General features: G+C 46.5%; 1 protein-coding gene across 3 annotated transcripts in view; it reads left to right on the top strand.

Annotated features, from left to right (window-relative positions):
* Window positions 1-709: 709 nt before the first annotated feature.
* The window catches only part of Lipc (lipase C, hepatic type), a 125,994-nt gene continuing 102,395 nt past the window's right edge, over window positions 710-24,308 (top strand). The window contains exons 1-2 of one of the 3 annotated variants that reach the window (XM_006243359.5): window positions 710-751; window positions 933-1,065. In XM_006243359.5, coding sequence (XP_006243421.1) covers window positions 981-1,065 — 85 coding nt within the window. In that variant the 5' untranslated portion in view covers window positions 710-751; window positions 933-980. Of the gene's footprint in view, window positions 752-887; window positions 1,066-24,308 lie in introns of those variants that run through there. The other 2 variants (XM_006243360.4, NM_012597.2) reach the window with 2 other exon arrangements.

The raw sequence follows: 24,308 nt of genomic DNA, 5'->3' as shown, positions 1-24,308 counted from the left end.
AACTGTTCTCATGCTGTATCTCTGCTTTCTACCATATAATCCTTTTCATGCACACATCCCCCGTGGTACGTAAACTCCACAAGGACTGGAGTACTTGTCCGCTTTATTCACCTAACTATCTCAAGAGCCAACAACAGCGCCTGGTACACAGTGGTGTTCAACACATAACATTTATTTGTCCAGGGCGTCCATACTAAATAAATAAATAAAATTTAAATGACACTAGAGAGCCAAGAACTCTTGCAAGCCCTGCACATCACAGCCTCTTCCCTGTATGCTTTTGCTGAATGACCTTGCTTCCTAGCCCTCTACTCTCGACTGGACATTAATTAACCCAGTCAGTGAGTTTATCCTGGGGTATCTCTCAACAGGGCCCTCAGCAAGACTCTGGTCGTTGCTTCTCACCCAGTTCCTTCTTAACCTGAGCTCACCAGGTTCCAGCTCCTCTTTCAGCTATAGAGATGCTACCCCACCACGATTATACTGCAGATGCCCAAAACATGGCTGACCTCAACAGGAAGCAGAGTCCCTGGGGGTGGGGGCTTTTACCTCTCTTTGGGGCCAACATGCCACTAGAAAGACCAGGACCATGACGCCACCTCCCCTCTGAGTGCTTTATAGGATAACACAGGCAACAATACAGAGGTCACCTAGCTGACCTTTGATCAAATGTCAAAACACACCGCACTAACTTTCAACTGATTGATTCTGAACTATGAGCTTGGCTCAAAAGGAAAGAAGGCCTGATGAGGTGTTTTATTTCCCAAATTTATCAAGATTAAAAAGTGCTTCTGTGGGTCAATCTAGATATTGCTAGATTTGGATTGGAGGAGGCAAAGAAAGTGTTCAAATACTGGGTAACATGTTTTAGGGTTAATAATTAATGGGGGCCTTCCACAACTAAATACCAAGAAGCATTCTGGTCTCTTTAGTTCTAGACATTAACAAGAAGACCTCAGGCCCCGGGTAAGACGAGAGACATGGGAAATCACCTCCAAATCTCCGTTTCCCTGGTGCTGTGCATCTTTATCCAGTCAAGTGCCTGTGGACAAGGCGTGGGAACAGGTACGTGTTTGCCTTTTCTCCAGAAATGGCCGTGGATTTCTCTTCTTGACTGTGTTGCAGAGATTGGCGATGTGGGATGGAATCTGCTTCAGAGCTCGCAAAGTGGCTCTGCAAGTAGCTCCCAAGGCACCCAGAGCTGTGTAGCACTTTGTAAAAGGGACCGCATTTTCAAAAAGCTGCTCTGAGAGTAGATGACGTAAATAAAGCCCTTGTAACAGGCAGTGCAGTCTCCTGCAGGTGTCATGTAGACCCTGGGAGATGTTTGTCAGCACACAATGATCTGAAAGTCTTGGGAATCTTCCCTATGGTTCATTTGAATTCTAATTTATCATCTGGGAGCGTGATGTGCAATCAAATACTCTGTCTTTTTTGGGGGGTGTGTATGTGAAATCACCTTTCTCTCTCCCGAGAAAAGGGAATCTGAGTTCTATTTCTAGTCCTGTCTAAAGCAGAGATGTATCCTGGTCTTTAAGTTCTCTGACAAAGCTTTCTCCTGAGCTGAAGGGGCCACCAGAAGACTGTTTTGTCTACAGCTTCATAAATTACACTGACGGCCAAGGACAGACTTACATGTCTGTCAGGCAGATGGGTCCAAGTTCCTGGCTGAATGGTGTGTTAGATCAGTAAATGGTAGGACTGAAGTAACTGGACAACTTGACCAAATTACACAGGGGCTTGGAACCTTGTTTCTGTGCTCTTGGTCATGAAGATCTGGTGGCCCAGAGTGTTTAAAATTTTTATTGGTGGATTGATGAATGCATGGGTGGATGATGGATGGATAGATGGATGGATGGATGGATGGATGGATGGATGGATGGATGGATGGATGGATGGATTTGGAGACAGTCTGTGTAGCCCAAGTGAGGCTCAACCTTGAGATCCTCCTGAGCACTGAGGTCACAGACTTGAGCTTCTATCCACCAGAGACTTAGACTTTTCTTTCCTCGAGGATGTACTTGTGGCTGGGAAGATGGCACAGTGGTTAAGTGTGATCACTGCTCTTCCAGAGGATCCACAGTCAGCTCCCAGCATGCACAGGTAGCTCACTCACAAGTGCCTGTACCTCCAGCTCCAGGGGATACAACACTCTACTCTGGCCCTATGAGGGGAGTCAGGATCCCAGAGCAGGTACCTTATGAAGCAGGGGCTTGGGAAGAAGAGCACTTAATGGCCTGTTCCTCCTGACTCACAGAGCCTGCTTCCTTACAGCATCAGAGACCACCAGCCCAGAAGTGGCACCACCCACAGTAAGCTAGGCTCTCCCACATCAACCATCAGTCAAGAAAATGAACCAAGGCTTGCCCGCAGGCCAGTCTGGTGGCCTTCTCTCAGATGAATTTTACTCTTCTCAAACAACTCTAGCCTGTATCATGCTGACAAAACTAGCTAACACATGCATGAGCGCGAATGTGAACACACACACACACACACACACACACACACACACACACACACAAATAAAAACAAATCTTAAAAAAACCCAAAAACTACATTTGAAGAGAGCACCAAAAAAACTGAGAATCACTAACTTACTAATGGATATTTACCCAAGAATTCCAGAACGTTTTTCCTCTTATGGAAAAATGACTGTTCTTTTGACTTTATTATTGTATAGCCTAAGTCAGTTATTAATTTCATATTAATTACTCTGCTTGCTGATATTTTGTGTGCCATGTATAATGCCGGTATCCTGCTTAGATCATCTTATTCTTAGTGCTCTGTGTTTTTATTGACTTCTTTATTCTCACTGTGTTTTTATTGACGTCTATACTTGAATTAAGATACTAAGGAAGGCGTGAAGTCGGATTAGGCAGGTCAGTTTGTAGCAACAGCACAGATGGTCACTTTCTTGCTGTTCACCGTGTCTGTCAAAAGGGAGAATAAATATGCACACAAAGCACTGGACATTGCCCACATCGGAGTGCCAGCCTGAAGGTGAGAGACCAGCTTAATTCCTGCAGAAGCAAAGGGGGAATTTTGGAATGTACTGACAGTTTTTTTTTTTATCAATCTCTTGGTCCATCTTTGTATAAATGGGGGAGGGGGAGACAAAGGGTTAAGACTGGGGTCCAAAACAGAATCTATGCTGTTTCCACTTTTTGGTCAGAATTTTCTATATGAGATGGAAACCTACATAAAATGAGTTTGCAGAAAGAGAGGAAGGAGAGAGGAAGAAAGTGTTCACTCGTCTATTCTGTTAACCACACTTCTGGAAAGTTCGGGGGTATTAGAAAATGTGAAAGTTGGGTTGGGGATTTAGCTCAGTGGTAGAGCGCTTGCCTAGAAAGCGCAAGGCCCTGGGTTCGGTCCTCAGCTCCGGAAAAAAAAAAGAAAGGAAAAAAAAAGAAAAAGAAAATGTGAAAGTTGATGTAGGACCAGAGATGAACATAATCTGCTCAGAAAGACGAGTGAAAATTACCCGGATTGTTATATAATTACAGTGTGGTCACAGACATAACGTAGTCCAGGGTAGTCAGACAGCAGTGAACAGAGAGCTGAGGTTTGATCTACAGTAGATGGAAGCTTACAGATTTTTCTGGAGGAGGTGTTTTTTAATCTGAACCCTGAATCTAAATCTGGATATGGGGAGGAAGGGCTGAGAAGAGAAGAGAGTCTGAAGCACAAAATCACACATGCTCAGGAGCCCCCTCCTAAGCAAGATACTGACCTTTGTTCCCTGTGTTCACAGTGGATCAGCTTTCCCCACCTCTGCACCCTGAATATTATATTTGTTTTTTACTCTAATATACATTATATTATATTATATATATATATATATTAGGACATCACACCTGTAGTTGCTGATGTAGAGAAACTGAGGCAGGAGGATTGCTCTGAGTTTGAGACCAACTATTAATCAATAGAGTGAAACTTTGTCTCACAAAAGGAGGGTGTGAGGTAGAGAGAAGGAAAAGGGAGAGAGGGAAGAAAAAGTCTAGAGCATAAGTCCTCAAAGAATTTTTACAAACTTAAGCTTTAATGTGTCACTTTGCCTGTTGGGGACTTTTCCTTCATGAGAAATCTCTCGAGTGCTCTCGTGCCAGCCTCTGTCACTTGGAGTTGAAGGCCATCCACGCATTTGTATGTGGCTGCAGTTCATCCATTCTCTTTGCTGATGTCCTTGTGTAACTACACCAGACTGCATTCACCCTTTCTATCATCAGCCTCTATTGCCACTGAGACTTGGGATTTGGAAATAATCCATGCCCAGGAGATTTGGCCTCCTCCACTCTACCTTATCCCCTCCCACATGTCTTGGCACTATCTGGATTTTTCTTGACAATCTCCTCAACCTGCTGTTTTTTTCAAATCCTGGTTTATCCAAAAGCTGAAGGCACGAGTGCTGATTAGCGCTGGGTCACCTCAGGAAACAGGGTGAGAGTCGGGGGCTTCTGGTCCCAGGAAAGCAGAATTCTCTTAGTCATATGTAAACCCATTTGTCAGTGTGTGGCTGGTGCAATGACCTTCTGGGGAAGCTGCAGGGTCACCAGGATCCTTTCCGCATGGAGCATCTTTTACCAGTGTCTCTCATTGGGGTGACTTTGCCCTCCTGGGAACACCCAGCAGAGTCTGGAAGCATTCTCCATTGCACATCATAGAGAGAACTCTTCTCCAGCATCTAGCAGGCAAGCATTCTCCATTGCACATCATAGAGAGAACACTTCTCCAGCATCTAGCAGGCAAGCATTCTCCATTGCACATCATAGAGAAAACACTTCTCCAGCATCATCTAGCAGGCGAGCATTCTCCATTGCACATCATAGAGAGAACACTTCTCCGGCATCTAGCAGGCAAGCATTCTCCATTGCACATCATAGAGAGAACACTTCTCCAGCATCTAGCGGGCAAGCATTCTCCATTGCACATCATAGAGAGAACACTTCTCCAGCATCTAGCGGGCAAGCATTCTCCATTGCACATCATAGAGAGAACACTTCTCCAGCATCATCTAGTGGGCGAGCATTCTCCATTGCACATCATAGAGAAAACACTTCTCCAGCATCTAGCAGGCAAGCATTCTCCATTGCACATCATAGAGAAAACACTTCTCCAGCATCTAGCAGGCGAGCATTCTCCATTGCACATCATAGAGAAAACACTTCTCCAGCATCTAGCAGGCGAGCATTCTCCATTGCACATCACAGAGAAAACACTTCTCCAGCATCATCTAGCAGGCAAGCATTCTCCATTGCACATCATAGAGAGAACACTTCTCCAGCATCTAGCGGGCAAGCATTCTCCATTGCACATCATAGAGAGAACACTTCTCCAGCATCATCTAGCAGGCGAGCATTCTCCATTGCACATCATAGAGAACACTTCTCCAGCATCATCTAGCAGGCGAGCATTCTCCATTGCACATCATAGAGAGAACACTTCTCCAGCATCTAGCAGGCGAGCATTCTCCATTGCACATCATAGAGAAAACACTTCTCCAGCATCTAGCAGGCGAGCATTCTCCATTGCACATCATAGAGAAAACACTTCTCCAGCATCTAGCAGGCAAGCATTCTCCATTGCACATCATAGAGAGAACACTTCTCCAGCATCATCTAGCAGGCAAGCATTCTCCATTGCACATCATAGAGAGAACACTTCTCCAGCATCATCTAGCAGGCAAGCATTCTCCATTGCACATCATAGAGAGAACACTTCTCCAGCATCTAGCGGGCAAGCATTCTCCATTGCACATAATAGAGAGAACACTTCTCCAGCATCATCTAGTGGGCGAGCATTCTCCATTGCACATCATAGAGAGAACACTTCTCCAGCATCATCTAGCAGGCGAGCATTCTCCATTGCACATCATAGAGGGAACACTTCTCCAGCATCATCTAGCAGGCGAGCATTCTCCATTGCACATCATAGAGAGAACACTTCTCCAGCATCTAGCGGGCAAGCATTCTCCATTGCACATCATAGAGAGAACACTTCTCCAGCATCTAGCAGGCAAGCATTCTCCATTGCACATCATAGAGAGAACACTTCTCCAGCATCATCTAGCAGGCGAGCATTCTCCATTGCACATCATAGAGAGAACACTTCTCCAGCATCTAGCGGGCAAGCATTCTCCATTGCACATCATAGAGAGAACACTTCTCCAGCATCATCTAGCAGGCGAGCATTCTCCATTGCACATCATAGAGAGAACACTTCTCCAGCATCTAGCGGGCAAGCATTCTCCATTGCACATCATAGAGAGAACACTTCTCCAGCATCTAGCGGGCAAGCATTCTCCATTGCACATCATAGAGAGAACACTTCTCCAGCATCATCTAGCACGCGAGCATTCTCCATTGCACATCATAGAGAGAACACTTCTCCAGCATCATCTAGCAGGCGAGCATTCTCCATTGCACATCATAGAGAGAACACTTCTCCATCATCTAGCGGGCGAGCATTCTCCATTGCACATCATAGAGAGAACACTTCTCCAGCATCATCTAGCAGGCAGAGGTCAGCACTGTTACATTCATCCTATTGTTGGCAGAAGGGTCCCACAACAATGTACCACAGGACCCACAACGCTGAGGACAAGAAACTGCCATCAACATCAACTTCAGGTTCAGTGCATAAAACATTGGTCATGCAAGCCATAATGACTAAGTTCAAATCTCCAGAACCTGTAAAAAGCCAGGCATGGTAGCTCGCATCTGTAATCTCCTCTCGCCTTCACTGAGGTGGGAGGTAGAGTCAGGAATCTCTAAAGTCCAAAGGCCAGCTGGCATGCTATATGCAGTGGTGAGCAGCAAAGAGATCCTGTCCCAAGCGAGGTGTAAAAAAAAATCAAAGACCAACCCCTGAGGTCGTCCCCTGACTGCCACACACGTGTGCTATGGCACATGTGTTCCTATACTCATGCACATGCTACTTACGCAGTCCTGGAGCTCAGAAACAACTGACGTGTGCGACTCGTGGGAATGAACGTATAGTGGCTCAGAATCCTTTCTCTCTCAGACACATTTCATGTCTCCAACCCTCCTGGCATTTAATACCCATTCCCACATTTAAACAGGAAGCTAAAAATAAACGTGACAGGGAAGAGACTATAAAGATAAAGATGGGACCACAGGTTTCACATTACCTCAATTCTGTTTTCTAATGTGATACCTATCGGCTAAGATTTATTTGTTTGTGTCTAAAACTTATGAATAAAACAGATTGCGAACTGTAAAGCTTAAGAATTTGCTTGGCAAGTAAAAATTTAAGTTCACACCAGAGTATTTTTGTTGTATTTGACTATCATAAAGTTGGAATTTAGTCTTAAAAAAAAAAACCTGTCCATTGCTTTAAAACTGACGAACGAGTTGAGAAAATAATTACTAATTTTGCATAAATATTACTGAAAATATTTCTATATCATGGACAGAAGAGAGTGAAAATGATCCACGTTATGTGTCAAATCCGATGCGCGAGGCAGCCCACTGAGTGTAAGGACGGTGATCAGTCACGGGTGTACATTTTCCTCCACCACAGCATGGCAGGCCACGAGCCCCACTGGAGAAACGTGGAGGAGCTCATGCCCAAATGCCCGAGCAAAGACCGCGCCTGGGGGGGGGTGTTGTGTGGGGCCTTGCAAGCTGGCATCAGAGAGTAAGAAAACGGGGTCTTCCTTGGGCAGAAGCACGGCTTTGGAGCAGATAACGTGCACTTGCCTTTCAAGCCCGAATACCTTCTGAGAGTAAATTATCTAGGGAGGAAGAAGGAGAGACAGAGATAAGGATGGAGGACAAAGACGAGGGAGAGGGGGAGGAGATAAGAAGTTGAGGAAGAAGAGGAGGAGGAAAGGAAATGGAGGGGGAGGAGAATAAGAAGATGGAGGACAGAGGAGAGAGCGACCAGGAGCCTGCACACGTACAGGGCTCGTTAAACTGCAGCGGACCGTAGCCAACCACCAGTGCAGGTCCCGGCAACTGCCAAGTCCCTCTTTAAACTCAAATGCCGACTACCAAAAATTTCAGAAAGTTGGTAACGATGGGCTTTGGGAATAAATGGCCTCTTAGCGACCCTGAGATGCTCATAGCTCAAGACTAGGGGTCTTTATTCAGCCCGGGTGGTGGGTTTCAGAGTCCCAACCCCTCCTCAGACACTGCCAAGGCTGTGTGTAGGTTGTGTTTTGAGCAAGGGACAGAACGTGGTTCTTTACCTCTTGGTGAATTGTGAAAGGGACCTATGACCTCGAAAAGAAAGTTGAAAACCAATTTATCTAGCTGCTTTTAAAAATAACTGTAAGGAAATTTGACATGAAATAGCTGGGCAGGAAAATAGGGTGGAATATCGAACGCACTGAGTCATTCTATGTGTCCTACCTGAGGTTGGAAGTCTGTTTAAACGTATACAGAGTTTTAAAGCCACGGTGTGCTCTTTGGATAAAAGTGGGATTTTACTGCATAAGAAGAAAGGAAGGGAGAGAGGGAGGGAAGAAGAGAGAGGGAAGGCAGGAAGGGAGGGAGCACGGGAGGGAGGGAGGGAAAGAGAAAGGGAGGGAGGACGCAAGTGGGCGGGCCGCAGGCAGGCTGGCTGATTACTTACTATTAGCTTAGGCCTAAGTCTGGGAGGTATCGCACTGGTTATCTAGCGTATGATTTCTTTGCCCCCCTGCTGGAGAGGAGGCAGGTTAGTGTGGAGTTTGTCCTGACAGGAGGGCCACAAGAATAGAGGGACCTTGCACTCACAAGTCAGACCTGTCGTTTTTGATCATCCTTGAAGGCCCAGCCAGTCTCAGATCACTGCCCCAAGGAGATTTGCTCATTCCCGGCTTGTAACTATTAGAAGAGGGGGGCAGAAATGCAGCTTGAACCCCTAGGACGAGCATTCCTACAGTTCCACAGCAGCTGCGAACCAGCTCCCAGCATTGTACAGAAACCCCCCTTCCTCTTTACGAGACTCTCCTGCTCATTGGTGAATGTCCTGGCCTTGTAGCCCAGTGAGTCCAGAACCCTCCTAATGGGTTCAGAGAAAAGACAGCCGACTTTCACCCTGGCTGCCTTCCTCGGGGACCTAGCACTTCACAGGAAGAAACTGAAGAGCCACTGAAGGCCTTGTGCCTGCAAACTGACCTAAAAACACAAATCACCCAGAGAGCGCCCAGCCAAAAGCCAAAATTGGGTATCTAGATTCCCTCTCTGGTCTTCCCCTCCCTCTGCCCTATTTAACACACCAGCTGCCATGCTGGGTACTCACAGACGACTCGGCAGGAAGACAGGCTGCCCTGATTTAGTCCTGGTCCACAGACAGAGCAGAGCAGTTCCAAATACATCTCCAAGATCATAGTTCTGATGTCGATGGTCTACACAGGGCAAAGGGGCCAGCAGTTCTCACTACCAGTAAGGTGGCTGGCCACTGGCTCCAAAGAAGGGTGTCTGCCTTAGACTGGAGCCTTCCCGGTGAACTGGAGTCCAGCCTACCAGGGAATGGGATAAGAAAAGGCGAGGGCAGGACATCCAGACCCCTGCCAACGGGCGACAGGTACCATAGCTGAACTTCAGCTGCAGTGGGTCTAATCTTGCAAGGGGCAACGGAGCCGCAGTAATTTTGGCAATGTCGGGGCTCACAGTCAGGCACAGGAGTGGGGGACAAAACCAAAACTAGTCCTTGACGACTGAATGATCTCAGGATGCCTGCAGGACTGCTCCTAAGAAGGTGCAGTTCTCCGTCACTGCCACTAGGGAGCGCGGTGATGTCTCCTCGGCTTCTGAAAAGGCAAAGCTATTAGCTTAATCTACCATTCTCTGCTTCTAATTCTATTTCCAGAAACACTCACGGTTTTTATTTTTCCCAGTGGGGCTGGGACAGAAGGCGGGAGAAACAAAGAGACTCAAATCTACGAAGGGGTGGTCTCCTTGCAGACATGTTCCTCTCTACATTCCTGCCTTCACATCCACCCACGCCAGCTCACATTTGGGGTCTGCGCACTGCTACCCAGTAGAGGGTGTGGAATTGGGAAAGCATGTAAGTGACACGTACTTATGTCCCAACATTAGGTGAGAAATGGGCAGTATGTTTAACTGAATGTGTGCGGTCACTACAACTCTGTGAAAATATATTTATTTGAAGCGTTGAAGAGAAAATATTGGGAGGAAAAATGCACAGAAATGTGTCTACTTCCATTGAGTTTATATATGGATTTTTATCTCTTCCAATTTTTATGTAGTATATAGTACAGTTACTTTAATGATTTGGATGACTTAAAAGTATATCAACTTCACTATGATGAAATAAGGAGTTTGACCAGAGCAGTGGAACTCTGGAAACACTTGGGGATTTGTTAAAATATGATTCCTGGGGGGCTGGAGAGATGATGCAGAGGTTGAGTGTTTGCTGCTCTCTCAAAGACCTGAGTTCAGTTCCCAGCACCCACACTATACAGCTCACAAGTGCCTGTAACTCCAGCTCTAGGAGATTGACATCCTCTTCTGGCTATCTCAGGCACCCCAACTCATGTGTGCATGTGTACACACAAGCAAACACACACACACACACACACAGGAGAGAGAGAGAGAGACAGAGAGACAGAGACAGAGAGAGACAGAGAGAGACAGAGAGATGTGTGTATGCTCCAGTGAGTTTCACTAGGTTTCTAGCAAGCAGCATAGCTGAGAAGTTATTTACAGGATCACGGTCAACTTGCCAGTAGCCACCAGCTACCTATCAATCCTCACAGGATGCTAGGTCTTACGAGGCCCTCCCCTTGAAAGGAACGAAAGAATGTTGATGGTCCCAATTTTCCAAATATATATTAAATTCAAGGTAGTCACAAAAATGTGCTCTTCCAAATTAAAACATCTGCAAGCTGAAAAGAAAGTATTTCTTGAAGAGAAGCTTCCGGGCTGAGACTCCATGGTGATGGGTAGAGAAATTGCCACAAAAGCACTGAGCCACTCCTTTCTAACCCTGGAAATCTGCTCCAGGGCGCTCTTCTCACACAAGCTGGACATTAGCAGGGTTGGGCAGGGCCTGAGAAGGACTGGCCTACACATAGCTGTGTAAGACTCTGATGTCAGACACTCCAACTCCCTGGTACTAAGAGGAACCAACATAGTGAAGGGAAAAATACTAATTTATATTAAATCATAAAACAAAATTATAGCTGTTATTTACCACTTGCTGCATTCTAAGCCCCAAGGACAGTACAAAAATCACCATTTCATTTACCCAAAAGCTTCAATCTAAGAGTCCAGGACCTTAGAGTATGTGAGACAATTTTGATTCAATGTGATAAGTGTACAAATTTATGTTGTGCAGAGTTCTGAGGCAAGAATGGTCAGCTAAGAAGGCAGTTTAGACAAGCATGTGTGTGTGTGTGTGTGTGTGCATGTGTGTGTGTGTGCATGTGTGTGTGTTGACTATTCACCTGCATGTATGTCTGCAAACAATGTACACACTGTGCCCAAGAAGGCCAGAAGATGGCATCAGATCCCCTGGAACTGGAGAGGCAGACAGATGTGAGTTGACGTGTGGGTAGTGGGAACTGAGCCTAAGTCCTCTGCAAAAGCAGCCAGAGCTCTTAGCCACCGAGTAATCTCTCCAGCCCCCTGGTTCAAGTCTTAAAGGAAAAGAAGTAGGAGAATATTGTGAGGAAGAAGAAAAGAGTATGAATAGTCTTGACTCGAAGGGCTGAAAGAATGAGAATGAACTCAAGAATTCACGAGACTTCACTATGGCAGTGAGACGAGCAGAAGCAAGGACCCCTAGCTCCACCCTTAAGAAGTTTTCCCTGACCCTGGAGGCTGTGCTGCCCAGATGCAGGTTGGCATTTGAGGAGGTATAGCTTACTAGGTGCCTTCCTTGCTGCCTAGAGAGCCTTATCTCCCAGCCTGGCTGAAACCCTGGTCACTCCCTTCTGGGAAGAAACTACACCAGCAGGAAAGGGCACGGGTGGAGTCTTGTACTCGGCAGTCTTGCAGTCTCCCTGGGCCCTCACACAAATATTTGGCTCTTCCTTCAAAGCAAGTCCAACTTTGAGCAGATCTCTGAAGTATTCTTGTTCATTGTTATTCTGAGCCCTAAGTCATGAGATTCCCATGCAGCTTAACCACTATGACATTCCCATGAAACTTAACCAGTAACATATTAGGAATCGTCCATCATGAAAATCCCTTACTGGGAAAAGAGAACTATGTGCAAATTTCACACCATACTTACTGATCGGTATCAACTTGACATTGAAACGTTCACTCCCATCTGCGTTAATTCACTGAGTTTTTACTGTAAACCTGTAAATATTAGACTGGTGCAAACATCCCATTTTGAAGATGATGGGCTTACCAACTGTATTAGTTACTGCTCTCATTACTGTAGGGGAAAAAAACTGACAAAATGAACTTAAGGGAGAGATTATTTTGGCTCAAAGTTGCCCACGTGACAGGGCCAGGGTGGTAGCGGGAGCACACAGCAGCTTGTGACATTGGACTAGTCAGGCAGGAGAGAGAGAAGATTGCTGGTGCTCAGCTCAGTTCCTCGTTTTATAGTCAGTCTGGAACCCAAGGTTATGGGATGGCACTACACATATTTAGGGTAGGTATTCCCACCTCAATTAACCTACTCTAAAACTCCCTTACACTCACGCCCAGAGTTTCATCTAGATCCTGTCAAATTGGCAATCTTAACCATCACACTAGCTAAGGCCTCTAGGGATGACACCGGCATCAAGCATAAGGGGGTTTCTTTGGCAGACTTCAGCAAGAAAAGGGGAGCCCTAGGACTGCCTCATGGATTGAATTGAGGCTGCTTATGAAAACTGGGCCTGTGTGGATGAGTCTAAGGAAGGCCTGGAAACTGGGAATTCTGGACTGGACTTCATCAAAAGAGAAGGCAAATCTACAGCCAGGCAATCATTATTGACTAATTGCTACACTAAGTCAAGCATGATCTACTAGGTGGGGTGAGGGAAGATGAAACAGAGGTTGAGTTGATGTTTGGAGATTGAGGCGAGGTTCGCAGTTGAAAGGAGAGAAGCCAGGGCATTAGGCTTGCTGGTCAGCCCTCTACCACTGAGCTATACCTGCAGGTCTTGAGCTGAGGTCAATATAGGAGCACCCATGACAGATTCTGACAGTCAGGAAAGAGGATGATTTTATGACATCTGTGGACTCCATAGCCCTCTCTCTGTCCTGACACAGAGATGGAGGACCCTTGCATACCCGGTTACACTCTGTGGGTGCTGTCCATGCTCAGCTGGAGTCTTGGGGTCTGGCTGCAGGTAAGGCAACCCTTGTTTTGTTCTAGTTCTCTCCTCACATAAAGGACTCCTGCAGGTGTCTCTGAACCCTTTTAACAGCTCTTCACAGTCACTGCACAGCCTGTGGGACCCCCTTTACTCTAATGTCCCATGAGAAACAAGCAGGCTCTTCTGCACTGACCTCCCAGGCGTCCTCCAGGTCGTTGTGTGGTTGTCACGGTGCCAGGAGACCCACAGTGCTCACCTCCCTCACTCAGTACTTGTAATGACTGGGAAAGGGGAACATGGAAGCAGGTCTCTGTGCCTAACATGAGACCTTGTGCCCTGACTTAACCCTACATGACTCAACTGCCTGTGGCTCTAGATTCCCACACTCAGAGGACAAAGGCATGATTCTGTAGGAACTGTGCAAGCATTCAATGACCTTTACACTACTTCTTTTTCAATACTATGTGGACTAGACACGCATCAGTTTTGGATCAAGTGCAGATGAGGAAAAGTCAGAGATGATGCTTTGGGGGAGGAGGCTGTCAGTAATGAAGCAGATCCAAGATGTGTAAAATCATAGTATTGAGCTTTTTAAATATTTTTATTTTATGTGCATGGGTGCTTTGTCTATTTGGGACCCACATGTGTGCAGTGCCCACAGAAGTCAGAAGAGGGTGTCTGAAACCCAGGAGCTGGAGTTAGAGATGGTTGTTAGCTGCCATGTGGACACTAGGAATTGATCTCAGGGCCTCTGGAAGGGTAGCCAGTGCTCTTTGCTGTTGAGACATCTCTCCAGCCCTGGCAGCTACTATTTTTTTAAGGAACCCAAAGGCTGTGCCTATTCATTTCACCTAATTGATGGAGCAGTGTTGGGAAGTAGGTATTTATTGACCCTGTTTTACAAACAGAGACAAGGTAGCTCAAAGACGTGAAGTCATCCTTTATGAATAACTCAGTTAATGAATAGCCAAGTCACAGCCAGAGCCATCTGACTCAACCTCCCAGACTTCCAGCAAGTCCAGCAATTGTCTCCCCATTCCTCGCCAATGTGAACTTTCCTGAAGTGTCTCCTGGGGTCCCTGTGAAAGCACCTTAGCCTTTAGCTCATCTTACCAAGTATGTCAGTGCCTAGGAGCCTGGGACATATTCTGACCCTCTGATGTACAGCATAGCCACTTAGGGGTGACAAATAGAAGCAATGGCCCAGGAGCATAGCCATCCATACACAAGGTCCCAGTCCTCCCCACCTTCCCCTGTAAAACTCCATCCCAGCCCATAGCTCCCCAGAGTCAAGTCAGAACAAGGAGTGAGCACTAATCTACTAATCTCAGAGGAAGGTGCAACCCTGGATCAAAGCTGGACATTGTAGGCTGCTGTTAAGGTGAGCGAAGATCTCTCCAGAAGGCGTCACACAAGAATCCTCTAGGTTTAATTTTAGGAACTGATCTGGGTCCTTCTGTGGCTTAGTACTATCCATACAAGATGGAGACATCTCCTTTGAGTGTATCTTTCTTGCCAGTGCAACGACTCTCGAAATTGTCCACCATCATGCCGCACAAGGGCGCCAACCAATCATCAGTCTTAGTTGCTTTAGGTGATATGTCATCAAATACCTGACAAATGCACCTTAAAGGAGAAAGGGTTTATTTGGGATCACAGTTTGAGGTTACAGCCCTTTTGATGAGGGAGTCATGGTGGCTGGAGCTTGAGGAGGTAGCTGGTCACATCGCATCTCCAGTCAAGAAGTAGAGAGCCGTGAATGTTTGAACTCAGCTCACAATTTCCTTTTTATACAACCCACAATCCAAGCCCAAGGAACAATACAGAGGTATGTCTTCACATCTCAAATAACCTTGTCATAATATCCCTCATCACAGACATGCCCAGGGTTGATCATTGATATTAACCATCATAATCAAGAAGAGAGTTGCCCAACCAGGAAAATAATCCAAGAACCCTCTCAGGAAAGAAAGGTAGGGACCTACCTACCTACCACAATTGCATAACCAATGGTCACTGTGAAAGTCCACATTCAGGATGACTGTAAGCCATCAACTTACCCAGAGACGTAGCCACCCACAATGTGTATGTTAGCTCTCATGCTAGACTCCAGCATGTTCACTGGACATGCGGTGTATCACTCTACCGGAGCTGCCACAAAAGAACCACAGGCTGGCTGGTTTATGCACAGAAATTGATTGCCTCATGATTTTGATGGATACTCATGATCAGCTTCTCTAAAATTATCTCCTCCACTTTCCGATGAGTTCCCACTACCCTGTGCTGTAGTTCTTATCCCATCTCCTCCCCTACATCCCATGGGTATGGATGTACATCTATGTGGACACAAGAGGCCAAAGGATAGCCTCAGGTGTCATTCCACAGATGCCATCCACCTCTTTTGTTGTCATTGAGCAAAGATCTCTTACTGGCCTAGAACCCACCAAGTAAGCTAGGCTGACTGATCAGAGACTCCCAATGATTTTTACCATTTCCAATTGTATCTCAGGCCTGATTTCATTTTTTAATCTAAGTCCTGGGGATCAAACCCTTTACTAACTGAGCCATCTCTCCAAACCCTAGAATCTTCTTCTAAGGGCATGGGTCACATTGTTTTAGGGTCTACACCTAAATGAGGTCCAAATGACCTCATTTAACCTGAAGTAGGACTGTAAAAGCCCTATCTACTTATCTATAGTTTTCAAGATCTGTGGTTCTTTGAGTCATTTGAGGCAACACAGGCCTTCCGACCTGGGTTCTGAGCTGCAAAGTGGGGATATTATGGATATCATAAATATGTCTTAATTTTCTTGGAGCTATAAGAGCCCCTGGGGAGAAAAGAGGCTTAGATGTATACATGATATTGAAAAGAAAACAGTAGGGCTGGAGAGATGGCTCGGCGGTTAAGACTGCTCTTCCAGAGGTCCTGAGTTCAATTCCCAGCAACCACATGGTGGCTCACAATCAACTGTAATGGGATCTGATGCCCTCTTCTGGTGTGTCTGAAGACAGCTACAGTATACTCATATTTAAATAATAAATAAATCTTTAAAAAAGAAAAGAAGAGAAAACAGGGTCCTTTCCTGGCAGTGTGGGAAGCAATAACCCAGCTAAGGCACACAGGAGCCAGCTGGCAGCTAGTTGGGGGATCGAGGTGGTGGGGGGCAGCAGCCCCTTTCAGCAAAGTGATTAAGACTTTCTGACTCTCTGGCAGCTCCAGCAGGAACTGGCAAGAAGCCAGGAAGAAGTGCTTATCTGACTCATATTGAGAGTAATGACAAAACTCACCCTCTGGCACAGAATAGAACTATCATCGAGGATGTGCATGGCATGAACCCAAAAATGTACTCTCTCTGCCTTGAGAGGTGTTCTTCCCACATAGCCTGTCTGCAAACAGGCTGTTGCCTAGGTTCACCCAGCCTGGCCTCAGCCAAGGAGAAATTTCCAAGGCCAGTTGCCACGCTCTCCTGGCAAGCTCAGAAGGAGTACAGTGATAGGCAGTGCCTAAGAACAGAGCAGAGGTTGCAAGGGCTCTCTCCCACACCCTAGAAACCTTTGCGTAGGCAGTGAGTTCCTACTCTGCAAGGGGTAACCAACTCAACAGAAATAAATCAGAGAGTCTAGGGAGATAGCTCTGTCAGTAAAGTGCTTGCCTCACGAGCCTCAGGATATGGGTTTTACCCACATAACATGTAGACAAAGGCGCGCATGCGCACGTGTGTGTGTGTGTGTGTGTGTGTGTGTGTGTGTGTGTGTGTGTGTGCACTTTAATCTTAGAGCTGGAGAGGAAGACCCAGCACATCTGGGAGATTCAATGGCCAGCAGGCCTAGCCTAGTTACTGAGCTCCAGGCTCATGAATGAACCTGTCCGACAGTGTTTCTGAGGATGACAACCAAGGTTGTCATTCTGCCTCCACATGTGTTCACCTATACATGGTCACACACATACACATGCTCAAATACATACATGTGCTCACATGCATACACTTGAGCACACATACAAAGAGAAAGAGAGGCATAATAAAAAGAAATAAAATGTAGACCCCCCTGAGGAAGATCTCGGAAAGCCCAAGAGAGCAAGGTGTGGGATCTTCACACCTGGGTCTGAGTCCCAGCTGTGTCATCTGGTCCAGGTGACTATGAACTCATCCCTTCTAGGTCCCTGGACCTCATGTTTATTCATGGTGAGGTGACCAGTGAGACCCAGCCCCAGGCATTTCTGAGGATGAAATAAAAAGAAACATTTTTCAGTTATTCCTTGATGGTTGTGAAACAAATATTTGCAATGTGTTTACCAAGCAGTCTGCACCGTAGAACTGGCCTGATTCATGTGCCGCCCCCAAGGTGCTTCCCTCCTTTTATTGCAAAAGTGTTGAAATAGATAAGGAAGTTTAAAGGACGTTGAATTAGCATATTCCCTCCAGACAGCCAGTAATTGTTAACATTTCCTTGTATTTGTTTTTTCTCTCTATTGATATATTCCTGTGTGTGTGTGTGTGTGTGTGTGTGTGTGTGTGTGTGTGTGTGTCCCTTATAAAACTGACTGAGAGGAACAGGAGAATGAGAGGAGCAGTAAACTGAACACAAGGACTCTCTCTCTCTCTCTCTCTCTCTCTCTCTCTCTCTCACACACACACACACACACACACACACACACACACACACGCCAGCGCACACACATGCCCTCCTTGAAGTTGTGGATATAACAATATTTGATTTTTTTAAGTGTATATGCTTGTGTAGTATGCACATGTGTACATGTGTTTGCATGTGTGTGGATACACTGTGCACATGTGTGTGAATGCAAGTCAAGGCTCAAGATTGACATTAAGTGTTATCTAGATTATTCTCCACCTTATTGAGTTCGATTCTTCTCACTGAATCCAGAGCTCACTTGGCCAGTCCATCCGACTGCCAGTTTGCTCTAAGGACTTCCTGTCCTGGTCTAGCCTCTATTGGGATTACAAGCGAGCTGTCGTGCCTGGTTTTAACATGGGTCCTGGGGATCTAAACTCTGGCCCTCAAACTTCGGGAGCTAACACTTCATCTGATGATTTTATACTATCCAATATCTAGTCCACACTCAAAGCTCTCCACTCACCTCAAGAATCTTACCAATGGCATTTTCCAAACAGGATCCAGTCAGGACTTGAGCACACTATCACCTCTTGAGTTTCTGGTGTGCTTGGCACCCACTTGAGTGCCTGGTGCTCACAGTGACACACAAATGTACCACCCATGGTCTTCCATGGACTTGGCTCCTTACTCTTTCACTATCTACCCAATGTGTCTCTCCTGAGACAGGAAGCACCCCCAGAACAGGGCCTGTCTTCATCCCCAAGACGTTCAGGCCCAGTGACAGTAAGCCAGAAGCAAATGGTTATGGAATATTTGCTTCATAAACAAAGGATGAGAGGCAATATATAATTTTATTACATAGAATTGTTTATTTTTTCCACTTTACATTCCCATTTATTAACTTTACATCCCAATTGCAGCCCTGCCCCCTCCTCCCAGTCTCCCCTCTCCTCCTACCCCACCTCCCCATCACCTCCTAGAAGGAAGAGGTCCCTCCTGGATACCAACCCACGCTGGCACCCAAAATCACTACAGGATTAAGCTTATCCTCTCCCACTGAGGCCAGACAAGATAGCCCAGTTACAGGAGTGGGATCCATAAACAGGCAACAGAGTAAGGATAAGCCCTACTCTAGTTGATGAGGGGAGGGTCCCCTATAAAGACCATGCTGCACATCTGCTAGAAATGTGCAGGGGGCTGGGTCTCACCCTTGTATGTTCTTTGGTTGGTGGTTCAGTATCTGGGAGTCCCCAAGAGTCCAGGTTAGTAAACTCTGTTGGTCTTCTTTTGGAGTCCCTGTCCCCTCCGGGCTACACACTCCTTTCCCCAACTCTCCCACAAGACTTCCTGAGCTCCTTCTAATGTGGGTCTCTCTGCATCTGTCTCAGTCAGTTGCTAGCTGGAGCCTCTCAAAGGATAGTTATGCTAGGCATAACAGAGTATCATTAATAGGGCCAGGGATAGGTTCTTCCCTATGGGATGGATCTCAAGCTGGGCCAGTCATTGGTTGACCATTTCCTCAGTGAGCTTCATGTTATTTCATTGGTGAATCCAATGCCCATGCAGGAAACCATGGAAACACCCAAGAGGCACAGAAGACCCAGCCTACGTCTGGTCTCACTTTCCCACATAGAATCGGAGTCCTCTCAAGTCACTTGGACTCCTGTTTCAGTCTGGACCTTAGACGTGAGCTAGGACCAGTAACTGAAAGGAAGGGGTCTATCCAGGTCACAAGCCTCTATCAAAACTCACACAAGGAGCATGTGAGCATCTGGCTCTGTTCCTGTTGTAGATCTTACAGACATGAGTCTAAGTCCTTTGTGTTTCTACAGAGCCAGGAAACCATTCCAGAAGAGCAAGAGCAGAAGGAAGGATGCATCTGCCTGTTCGTTGCCACACTGCTCACTACCTTAATGGGAGTGTGAAGCTTACCCCAGCTTCTGATGTTGCTTGCACTCAGAGCAACTCTTCTCAAACACTACCATGCATGTGGATCGCTTAGGGAGCTCGGTGTAGCCAGTAAGCTTTCCCATCAGATGTTAAATGGGCTCCAAGAGCCTACACATCTCACAAGCGTCTGAGCGATGCTAATGTTGTGGGTCCCCAAGTGACCGTTTGAAAAACAACATTCCAAGGTGTAATTAGCCTGGCAGGAAAGAAAACATTCTAAAGACACATTAGTGTCTCTTCATCTATCTGACTATTGAAACAATGGACCCCATTGTAGGAATGCCCCTGCCCCAGAAATCTCATGTTGGGAGAGAAAAAAGGCACCAGATAGAAGGGTGAATGTGCCTCCTAGACAGAGATTTATTGTCAGACTGTCTTAAAGGATGAAACTGAAGCCCAGACAATGCTGGGTCAAGGGTGGGTGGGCCACACCCTTATCAGGACTGTATACCCTTGGCTGGCTATTAAACATTAATCTCACTATAGGATCCCATACATGGACTTGGAGTGGGGTCACTGGATCTCTTTGTTCCTCTTCCCAGTGTGTCCACATTGAACAAATTTTATTTGTTTTTTTCCCCTACTAATTTGCTTGTTTTAATTGATTTCTCAAAGATAGATGGCTGCATTTGGCTTTTTGGGCATAAGAGTTTGACCCCAAGGTCAATAACAAAGGGACAGTTAACTGGCTTCCATTGTGACTTAGTGATTAGACCCACTAGTAGACACCAGGCAGCACGTAAGCACGGGAGGGGTCAAGGAAAAGGAAGAAATACAGAGATAAATAAAGCTCACTGCCCTGATTCAAAGCCACCTGCAAAGACTTTGGTATGGCTATGCTGTCACCTAAATGAGTGTCATTCTTCTAACAACCTAGAATCTATAAAAGATTTGTGTATGTGTTGTGTGCAGAGGGGCATGTGTGTGTGTGTGTGTGTGTATGTGTGTGTGTGTATGTGTGTGTGTGTGTGTATGTGTGTGTGTGTGTGTATGTGTGTGTGTGTGTGTGTGTGTGTGCAGTACATCCATGTGGGTGCTCAGGTATGTGTGCCTATACATGTTTGGAGTCCAGAAGAGGATACCAGATGTCCTGCCCTATCACTGACTTATTCCCTTAAAGACAGGATATCTCACTGACTCTAGAGCTAGGCTAAGCCACTGGCAAACCCCAGCAATTACGAAGGATAATTTAAATGCCTTTTATTTATTCTTTGACAATTTAATACTTGTAGACAATGTATCTTAACCATATCCACCCCAATGCCTCCCTCCTGTTGCTCCCAGGTACCCCCAGGCCTTCCCCTTCCCACTTCATATCCTCTCTAAAGTATATTTTTTTTAATTCTCCTTTTAACTATGAGGAAACTAGAGCTGATACAGCCTAATCACCAGGTTCACTGATGAAATATCACAGTAAAGTCTGACTTGAAGTCAACCTGACTCCAAGATCTATACAGTTCTCCACACTTCACACGCTTCTTACCAAGTTCTCCGAGGCACTGAGAAAGGCCTGGAGGGAGGTGCACAGCCTTTGAAACCTACCGGCAGCGGCTGGGGCTAGGGTGGGGCTGCAAGCAAGCGGAGACTCTGGATCCTACCAGAGGGGAGGTAGGGCCTAGACAGTTGCCATGGGCTGCTTTCTCTGGGGCCTGTTGCAATTTCCAGTGATTACTTTTACCCCAGCAGGCCCAAGCCATTTGTAACAATTTCCAAATGCTCTGTAAGATACTATCACTGTGCATACCAGCCAGTTTCAGCCTTGAGCTATGGCCCAAAGCTTGTCACCAGAAGTCCATATGACCCTGGGTGACTCACTTTAGAGAGCCAGGACCTCCTCACAGCTTTCCTTTCTGACACAAAATCCCCAAAGTCCTCTTCCAGCTTCCACACACACACACACACACACACACACACACACACACACACACACACCCCACACACATTCATATACATACACATTATTACACACAGACAATACACACTCATATAAGCTCTCAGAACTCCCGCCCCATGTTTTTTAGTCCAGATCAAGTATCTGGGACTCACTCTCCAGACGTCTCTCTTTCCTTCCTAACTACCTACACATTGATTGAGTAGACTCTGAGCTACCTGCTGTACTGAGTATTGGGAGGCAAGATAAATAAAATCCATCAACCCCTGGAGAGAAGACCTAGCCTGGGCCACAGCTCCTCAGCTCCAGAATACAGAGCAGAGAGAGTCAGGCTGAAGGAGGGCGAGCAGTCCAAAGTCACACAGTAAATTAGGGTTAATGAGATGATATATACACAAAGATGCTCTGCGGGATGTCTGGCGCCAGTAAATAAGGAGAAACTAAATGTCTATTTCCAGTGGCAGGCCAGGGGAAGAGTCAGTTATCTGCGGTGCAATCATAAACTATTAAGTGAAGAGGCTTTTTGTCCACCCTGGAGAACTGCAGGGAGGGAGAAGCAGAGGTCTCCCCAGAGAGCAAGGCTGCTTGAAAGCATTCAGTGAGCACACGCAAGGGCAGTGGGCTTGTTAGCAAGGGGTGGGGACGTGGGGAACAGGGACAATCAGCCATGCTGGGGAGGCTCCCCAGGGCCCTGGTCTTTCCTAGATGGCTGCTCAGAAACCCATCTTGGAGCGTCCCAGGCTCAGCTGTTTCTGCTGTCATACTCCTCATCTGGATAATGGGGTGACGTGAAGCAGTTGGAAGCCATCAGTTAGTGCATAACTCCATGCTCATTGGGCTGTATTTCTAAGCATGCTCCCCTAAGACCCACAGCAGAGGTAAATCTCTCCCCTTCCTCACTCCATGGCTTGGAATTAAAATGCCGCCCAACATTCTCTCCTAGAGAAATTGAGATTTACGGGCCATTGTCAATATCAACACATGCTAGCCATTATTTGAAAGTCCCCTTGTTCCTTGGGACCAGTTGCTATTCACTTTGAAAGATAATGTGGCTTTCTAATCTCCAAGGGTTGCTGGGGGTGGGGATGGGGAGCCTTAACACTCCTTCTCTGGAGATATTTTGATTCTTTTGTTCTGCTTTTGCTGTTGATAGGAGCCCCAGCCTGCTGTCCCTCTCGATCAGACATTCCAGTGTTCTCTAAGGCTCTGGAACAATGCAGGAGAAGCCAGATCCTCTTTAGTCCAGGGTGTCCAGGGTGACAGTGTGTAGAGATCCTTCCACACTGTTTGATTTTCTCTTGTTTCCCAACACATTGCAAGAAGCAACTTAAAGGAGGGTTTGTTCTGGCTCTGTTTAAGAAGGGACACAGTCCATCACCACGGGGGATGTGCGGTGACAGTGCATGAGACAGCCACTCACATTGTATCTACCGCCAAGAAACAGGAGACAGGAAGTGGGAGAGGTTATAAAGCCTTTAAGGCTACCCCCTAGTGACCCACTTCCTCCAGGAAGGCTCTACTTCCTAAAGGTTCCACAGCCTTCCATAATACTTTACCAGCTAGGGATCAAGTATGACCCTCAGGACCACTTCACACTCAAATCACAACTCACACATTAGCAAGCAACACTATGCCTGGCTTTTAGACCTAAGCCCCAAGTTTACGGTGTTGACCTGGGATGAGACTTCCAAGGAGCTTCCTAGAGGAACAGTAGGTAGCTCCTTTGTAAATGCTTCTCACCCTTTGTGCTGTACAGAGTGTGGAAACTGAGACAGGCACTGAACTATTTTGGTTACTGTGTCCCAGATGAGTGAGTTCCTAAACCCCTGAGATACATGTACACAGTCTGGGTTGCTAGGCCCTATACACAACTAGTAAGTCAGTAGGCCTTGGAGAGAGCCTAGAAATACAATGTTTCCCCCAAGGTCCTAGGTGCTATTGTTACACATTATAATGTTACTGATGCTGGTCCTGGATCCTAGCTGAGAATCTTCTAAGAACTAGAGTGGGGGTGTGAGGTTGCTATCTATCTGTCACCCAAGGAAAAGACTACCAACCCTCAAGGTGCCATTCATATGGTAGAATACCCCTGGGTTTGATCCTCAGGACCACATAAAGCAGGCACAGGGCTATACTGAGATGCCAGCACTTAAGAGGTAGAGAGAAGAGCAAGAGACTCTTGGTTCTCTTCCGAAGCCTTCCTCTCCTGGGGTGGGGTATGAGGTGCGGAAAGCGCTGCGTTCTACTTACACTGGAGCACCCTGCGGTGAGAAGGAAGAGCCCGAGGAGACCCTGCTTCTGGGACTCTTACCTCCCCATTCATGTGCCTAACCCCCCAGGGAAGATGCAGACAAGACACAGGGGTCTTCATTCCTTGGATGTAGATCTTGTTCGAGTTAATTTTGGTCCCATCCGCTGCTGGTAGCCTTATGTCACAAGACAGTGCTGTGAGGATGGTGTATATGGTGTCCTGGAGTCTCATCTGACACCAGATGCTCCCTTGTCCTTTCCTGTGGGCCACAATGTCCCCATAATGTCCCCATTTACAAAGCCTCAGAAACTACCTGGGTTTTGTCCTCTCCCTCATCCACTTAGAGTCAAAGGAGAGGAGCGGAGACCCTGCTATGGTTTGAATGCTGCCTCCAACACGCAACA

This window comes from Rattus norvegicus, chromosome 8 (genome assembly GCF_036323735.1).
Source record: "Rattus norvegicus strain BN/NHsdMcwi chromosome 8, GRCr8, whole genome shotgun sequence".
Taxonomy (NCBI): Eukaryota; Metazoa; Chordata; class Mammalia; order Rodentia; family Muridae; genus Rattus; species Rattus norvegicus.
This window is presented reverse-complemented; position numbering and strand designations above follow the sequence as displayed.